Below are 8120 nucleotides of genomic sequence, written 5' to 3'. Positions count from 1 at the left end.
ATCAAACACATTGACTCCAAAAAATCCTTTTCCTAATACAGAGGTTATATTTTGTGAGGTTTAATCTTGTGCCACAGTCTACTATTATTTCAGCTCTGTTTATAAAATGACTATATTAATTCTTTCATTTTTCGTATATATATTTCGCTCCTGATATATTTATATTCCTGATAATTTTCATTTCAGTGTATTTTATCAACTTTTAGCTTTAATAGTTTATCAAGACTTTTGTTTTATGCATAGACGTTTGGAGTATTTTACACCTGCCGTAGTCTTCTTGATTTCGAATTTGCCGCTGCTCGATTTGTAACTCTTAAGTCAAAATTAGTACTGATGCATTTGTTAATACTACAATATTTAAAAATTTTACGAATCTCACTAACAAAGAAATTTTTAAAAGTAATTAATGTATTTATAGTTGCACTTTCATATTCTTAAACTTAAATTAATGTAGTAATATAATTGTAAGACTTCTAGGTTGAATCATTTCCGGTATTTCCGGTCACCTGTGTTTTTGTTTTGAGTTACCGTCAAAGTTAAGTTCAAAGTTTTTTACGATTTACAATACCGTTGCTCGTGTAAAGAGTTGATCCATACTTAATTTTCATTTTCAATTATCTTTGCGATTTATTTTTAAGTTTCATGGCGTCGAGTTAATGTTTTTGAAATGGTGTTTGCGTATAATCAGTGAAATCGTTCAAGTCGAAGATGGTTTTTATTCCTTCGAGATTTTCTGCCGGAGGTTTTACTCTTGGGAGAAAAAACTTCGGCTACATTTTGATACTTCACTCCGGCCATTTACCACAGCCACAGCGGAGTGGAACAGTTTTGGAAGGCTCCACAGACTTACAGTGTATTTGTTGGTAAGTAGTTTCTTCTATTGTTGACCCTTTTACAACGATGCATGTTCCTTTTGTCCTTAAGCGGTAAATTGAATCCGCTGGCCAAGTAAGAGGTCATGCATTCGTGCAAGTGAGGTGGTTGGTTACCTGGTGAATTGTCGTTTACATCCTATCGTTACTGCATCCTGAGCCCCGAAGACGATGGGCGAGTTGCTTGTCGAAACGTTGGAAGGAGATATGGAGGACCTGACTCGGTGAAAACCCCAAAAAATCTTCACTACTTAGCCTTGACGAGTTGATGTACCGTGTTATCTGACCATTTCGATTCCATGACAATATTGCGCCACTATTTTCAAGCCCATTTTATTCTTTCAAAAAAAAAGTTGTAAGGCTTATCATAGCCTTAAAATAAAAAGTGATGTATGTAACTATTATGAAGAATTTATTAGAACTCAAAGATCGTTTTCAAAATCCCCTCCCCGCTCAGTACTCGCTCCATTCATACCTTCCGTCTCCTCCGTATGTCACCCAGAAGTAGCCTCTACTTACCCTCCATGTACAGCACTTATCATAATGCGAAATAATTGCGAAATTTGCAAATTTAAAAATTACAAAAAAACTATAAAATATATGTTTATCCTAATTATTTAAGTTATGATCAATGAAAAATTTTGGCAAATCAGATATCATATTATCGTTCCAGGTGATGGATGCACAATGCATCATGTAGAAGAAATTTTTCTCAGAAAATGTGGGTAGTCGTCAGCGATCAATGCGACAAGACCCAGCAGGAATGAGATGTATTTGAAGTTGCCCGAAATCATTCTTCAGATGGACTCAAGGAAAATAATCAACTTGGAGATGCATACCTTCATTCCTCAGTAAGCTGTAATTAAATTTTTTAATCAACTCGCCTTCACTCCTTCTACCTGAATATGGGATAGGGTAGTGAGGGTTGGGTTCATTTAGGGTATCCATCTGGATTGAGTCGAGTATTTTTTTTCTGCAGCGAAGTTCATTAGGATATATTTTCCTAATATTGAGGTTTATGTGCTTGCTCTTGCATGAATCATGCAAGTAATGGTTGTAGTATTTTCCTCTCCTGAGCTAGTAGCAGTAATTAAGTGAATTCAATAAATTAATACTTAATATCAATTTAACACTTATCACAAATTAAGTTTAACGCTTACTAATTATGTTTTGTTTGCTTTACAGCACTTTTTGAGCATTCTTTCAAGATGTTTCTAGAATTTGTAAACAAAGTCAAGTCTTGTGTCTCGTATATTACTGCCTATGCTATTTGTTACGAAAAATTGCGATATAAAGAATTCCTCTTACGTCAATTTTAATATTCAGTGGTATTTCAAGTAAGAGTATGAGCATTGGGAAATTTTGCATTCTAATGGCTAAGTTTTCACAATAAGGGGTCAAGATGCATTTTCTGGGGCCATGGCTCACGTAGTCCAAAGTTGGGCGTGGTACACCCTCCGAAGGGTGGCTAATCCAAACCCTTTCCTGGAGTCGCTTACCCTCGCTGGCCTCTCTCCTCGACCCTCTGAGCAGGGGGCCTCCCTTCCAAAAAGTGACCGCTCTGACTGAAATGTTAAAATAAATTCAATCATCAAAAAGTGATTGTTTGCATCCTGCCAATGATACCATTAAGTACATCTTTGAACCGTGTTTTTGCGATGAAAAATATCAATTGTGTTAAATGAATGAGTAAAATTTCTCGTCTAACTGTGTTAGTTTATTCATCACAGCCATTTGAATTTTGGGTGAAACTGCAGTTTTTCAAATACTGGTTGGTCTCCTAGGGCACTTCTACCTCCAGTGGAAAACAAATTGTCTCTCTCTCACTTGATTCTAAAGAAGCTCTGCAGGTTTATCATAGAAATCATGAGGATCCCAAATTTGAATTGAGATATATATGCATATATTTTCGGAGATGTTGAAAATTCTATGGGCACTCATGTTAAGATTGTAGAAAAAAATCATGCCGAGAAGATGGTTCCTTAAAGCATCAAATTATGTAGGTGTATCCTCAGTTGTACACTAGCTGACTTTGTGGAATTTGCTCATGTTCATTAAATAAGTTGACCAGTTAGTCTATTCCTTGTACACTATATGGTACACCCCTGTGTGTAGGTATACTCATCTCAGCTGTATGAAGTAAGGTGTGTGGAATAGAAGTGATTGAATTATTTAATCAGTCATCAAATACTGACCAAAAGCAGTATGTCAATTGAGCTAATGTTTCTCTTCTAAACTGAGAAGTATGAATGTATGTAATTAAATTTCATGGCTTTTTGTGGGCTTAACTAGAAGAAATGTTGATGACCCCGAAAAGGTGCACTTTTCACAATAGTGGAAGTCTAAATGTGGCCTTTTACTAAATGTGATGAATGTGTGATACACCATTTTTTCAACAAATATTCATGGTGCAAAGCAAATGATGAGTAAAAAATTGAAATGAAAAGATTTTATGCAGGTCACGATTTACTCCTATAAAGGAAAGGGTATGAGAAATTGAGTATTTTATTGTAGCCGCTGTGTTTAGGATCACTGTGGAAGATAATTTCATTGGAACTTTGTGGAGCACATAAAAAACAGCTGAGGTCATTTACCCCATAAGGTAAGGGTTGGGAAGAAGGGTGGAGAGAAACTTGGTTGTGGCATAGGTGTACTCTTTGGGACCCTGTCTTAACGTATCTTCTCAAGTGCAAAATGCTGTGCTGTGAGTGCCCTCCGCTTAGCATTCAAGCTGGGATTGGGCAGTCTCTGAAAAATCTCCTCCACCAGGATTTGACCCAAGACCCAGGGGGTAAGAAGCCAAGTACTCTAGTCGCTATACCCTGACCCTGAGGTAAATTACCGCTAGCTGGCGGAAACAGCTGTCTAGATTGCAGTGATGACCCTGAACCTCATCCTGCATTATATAACTGTAATTTTCATATAAATATGTAGAGTAAAATAAGAGTTTCACCTGTCAGAATGTTACTTTTGAGGTCTTAAAACTGACAGTTGGATGTGTAAGAACATGAGTGAGGTTTTTGAGAAAATTTACCGGAGCATTTATGTATTCATGTATATCTTCTCTCTTTACTTTCCATTGATGCATGGTACACAAAGAGATTAATAAATAATAATAATTTTACATATGTTACTTCATTTTTTAGGATCCCATTCCTCAAACTTACGTGGTAGATGTTTTGTAGCCTTTCATGTGATAAAAATCGTGAACAGCAGAATTCAATTGTTGGCATGCTTACTTGGTGGAATCATGATGACATCATGGCAATGAAAACACACTGATGTATTCCACAAATATACCCAAGACAGTCTGCAGGTTTTAGTCTTTTCAAGGGTACAAGTTAATTTTTTGTTGAAAAAGAACCACTAATATAGGAATGCATGTAGGGGAAGGGATTTATATTAAGCAAGACAACTGTTGAGCAGTGAGTAATTAGAAAGGTGTGATCAAGCAAAATAGCATGGGATGGAATAAACCAGTGTTGAGGGCAGGTTCTAGGACTGGAGGAGGGGATTGGAAGGCAGGGGTACTAGCCCTGAAAACAAAAGCATGGAGTTGGAACATGGAATTAGTCCAATCAGCACTTTCACCATGCATTTTATGATAGTACAAAAGTTTTTTGCATTTCAAGTTTTTTTTTTCAAGCAGGATAAGCAAAAAGCCATGTAATGTAATTTTACAGGTTCATACCTTTAAGATTATTCAAAGGCGGAAATTTTCTGCTGTGACATTCTGCTTTTGATCATTATGTGATGTGCAAGCAAACTATTTTTTCATCATGAATTTTTATAAAATCTTTTGAAACATAATTGTCTAGAAAAAATTCAATGTCTCTGAGGATATTTCTCAATTCATTCATCCTCATTGATGAATGGCAGCACCACTAATTCGAAAACCTTTCTTGAATTAAAAAGTATAGGTACTCAATCATTAATTATTTCATCTAAAGTAAGTGAAGATGCTTGTTGCATAAGAGAGGAAAGAGTATTATAGTCTCCCAATGTAAAGGAGCACAATCCTGTGTTCTCCAGTGTGATTTTATGTAATTTGCTTAGCATTTTTAATGATATTCATTAGCTTTATGACTCCTCATGACTTTTTTAATAAGACGTAGGTTTCGATGCTACACATCATCTTCAAGTGCAAAAACTAAGGTATCTGTGTGCTTGTATTGCTGTGATTGAATCTGATGATGAAATCTAGCATCAACACTTAAGTATGTTCAATAAAGTCATGTAGAATTAAAGAATGACTTTTTTTCACGGTAGCAGGAGCCAAATGTTAATACATTTTAATGTATGACACTAGAATTTAAATTTCACAATGATATGGTAGATGGAATTGTATATTATAAACTAATATTTTGAAATTACAATACTGTTTTTATTGACAATGCTATTTTCTGAAGTAATTTCAATTTTGTATTTAAAATACCATTGAAATGCATTTCATCCTTCTCTTGGTATTGAGGTGGGTGGGTTCATTTTGTTTGGTGCCGGTGTGGGGAGGATAATTAGATGCCAGCAGCTAGGTGCCGAGATGTATTCAAGAGTCTTTGATCGGATCGGCGGCATGCTTCATTTAATCTGCACCAAACATTTCAATGGTGAAAGTTATCATTGCTAAAAAATTTTACTTTACTTCAATCAATCGAAGAAATCACTTTTTCAAATATCAAACCCTAACACTTAAAATGATATTATTCTTTTATCTTATGATCCTGTCCTCGGCCTATTTTGCCCCTGAACTTGTGGAAGGTGTAGCCCGGTTTTAGGTTTTCCAGGTGGTGGACCTGCACAAATTTACACTTAACCATGTCCTGGGTGGTCCTGATATCTCTTTGATTGAACTGTCTTTACAACAAATTTTGATCTTTCTTCACTATCATTATCAACCCGATAGGAAGTTAAAATTTAACAAGGAATGGTGATGTGGGGAGATCGTCTAGTTATTTGTATTGCAATAATGTTAATTCATGACTAATATTCACTTGACTGAAAGCAATATACTAATTACTTTTTTTGGCAAAAGCTCAAATTATCAACACGTGTAGCCCAAATCTCAGATTTTTGTCAAAGACATTTTAAACATCGGCAACTAAATATGCACTCCTAAAGATAAATATCGTCATTACAGAGCAATGCATAAAGATTGGATGGAATATACGGTGTCATCTTTTCCAAAGACATTCAACTATCAGGAATACACGCTGCAGTAGAATCTTGGGGCTTCTTTGATGAGATCTACAGCTACATACACTGTAAGCCACCTCGATAGACATTCTGCAGGGGGTGTTAGGACATCAGCTGATTACAAATAAAAAGGAAGTGCTCTAATGAAATTACGCCTAGTATTTATTAGAGTGCTTTATTGTTCAGGGGGAAAATGAAGTCTTATACCTATCTAATTTTTCGTTTTTTCCCGGCGAACAATTGCAGCGAAGTTTTCTCGGGTTTCGCACCGGGTCAGGTCCTCCATTTCTCCTTCCAACGTTTCGATGGACAACTCGCCCATGGTCTTCAGGGATTCAGGAATCCAATTACCCGGTGCGGAACCCGATAAAACTTCACTTATACCTATCTGTTTGGAAAAACATCTTTTAATTTCTCAGGTTTTCTACCGGGTAATTTTCTCCATTTCTCCCAATGTTACGAGGGTCGACTTGCTCTTCATTCTCCGGGAATCTTCTGAATCATCTTTTTGACAGTTTTTTCTATAGAACTTTTTTTTTACTGATGTATCATTTTCTTCTGCTGAATCTTTTATTACTGAACCTTTCTACCTGTGACAGAATTCAATTGACAGGGAATTTTCCATTGATCATGAGAATAGTGAGTTACTCGCGTTACCGAGAATGTTGATATTTGTCTCCAATGTGAATGTTTAGAACCTTTTCGTATAAAAATCAGTTCAGTGGTTCGGAGCCTATTGGAAAAAAATGGTGCATAGGTTCGAACCGGTGGAGAACCTTTTTGGTGGAAAATCCTATTCACTGTTTCGAACCAGCGCACCAAAGGAGAACCGGCATGCCGGTCCTGAAAAGAACCGAACCGGAAAACTGCACACCACTATACCATTTTTCCGAACTGATGGCGGCTGGGTGGAATATAGCAAGTAGCCAATCAGAAGCGCTGCCCCTTCCACCTCTCTGTTCCCCTCCATCCCCTTCCCTTTTCTCCTCCGCTCCCCTCCATCCGGCCGACCGGCGTTGCCAGCCTTGGGAATAACGGTACTTTCGGGGGCGGCGGAAGATTCTCGGACGAACGCTGAGCGATTCGATTTGGCAACACTGCGTGCTGGAGAGCGATCTGCACTGGACGGAGGTCTGAGAGAGACTGCGGGCTCCTACACACTTTCTCCTTTCGCTCTTCTGTGATTGGCTAGAAGAGTGGGTGGGTTTCGAGCACTCTCAAGGTCAGCCGCCATCAGTTCAGAAAAATTGTATAGTGAGTTTCCCACGATGGTAAAACCTGCCATGTGAGCAGTCTGCCGAAATCCAACGGGTCAATTATGTAGCTTTTGGAAGTGTCAATTGTCGTTAGGAGGCTGTGCAATACCTAAGGTCAGTCGTCAATTTATTTTATGGGTTAATGTCGCTCTCGTGGGGACTAATGACAGGCCGCTAATGGAAATTATCCATTGACGAAAAGCGACGGAGCGGCATAGTATCCCCGTAGTCAATGGGTACTATGTACATACGAATTAGATACGGAGGGTTCTGTGCCGTCTGGGGTTGCTATCCTTAATGGTACGAGGGAAGAATGGCGTTCTAAACCTCTCTGCTTTGCAGTCTATTTCTCTTAGTTTCTTCTCGTGATCACGTCATAGTGCATTGGTAAACGTAAGATTTGTTACACGTCATCTGAGAAAACATTTCCTCCAAATTTACTAATAATGTTTTGCATATACTTCGATCTACGCTCCCGTACAGAATGAGTTTAGTTTCACAAGACCTCCCTTTTCCAAGTGCGTGCTTTTCTTTCACTAACAGATATTTGCTGTTTACCCTGACGAAGCGCGTACGCAGCATGTGAATGTCCGCTATGAAGCACGTACGATAGGATACGAAGCGCGCAGGAACACAGCACTCAGGCTAATCTCAATCGATTGGGTCGAAAATTAGATATATCGTAACTCGCACGATCGAAAAATGTATCGAACGCAACACAATCGATAGCTACCGACCGTGGCGAGAACCTTAATACGAATCACATTATGAATTGTAAGTTCTCAACAGGTAAATAATA

The 8120-nt window shown here is 37.9% G+C and overlaps 1 protein-coding gene across 1 annotated transcript in view; it reads left to right on the top strand.

The window, feature by feature from the left end:
- Nucleotides 1-518: 518 nt before the first annotated feature.
- Nucleotides 519-8120, top strand: part of LOC124170862 (endosome/lysosome-associated apoptosis and autophagy regulator family member 2-like) — a 52512-nt gene continuing 44910 nt past the window's right edge. The window contains exon 1 of the mRNA XM_046549871.1: nucleotides 519-863. Coding sequence (XP_046405827.1) covers nucleotides 657-863 — 207 coding nt within the window. The 5' untranslated portion in view covers nucleotides 519-656. The remainder of the gene's footprint in view (nucleotides 864-8120) is intronic.

Source organism: Ischnura elegans, chromosome X (genome assembly GCF_921293095.1).
Source record: "Ischnura elegans chromosome X, ioIscEleg1.1, whole genome shotgun sequence".
In the NCBI taxonomy this organism is placed as follows: Eukaryota; Metazoa; Arthropoda; class Insecta; order Odonata; family Coenagrionidae; genus Ischnura; species Ischnura elegans.
This window is presented reverse-complemented; position numbering and strand designations above follow the sequence as displayed.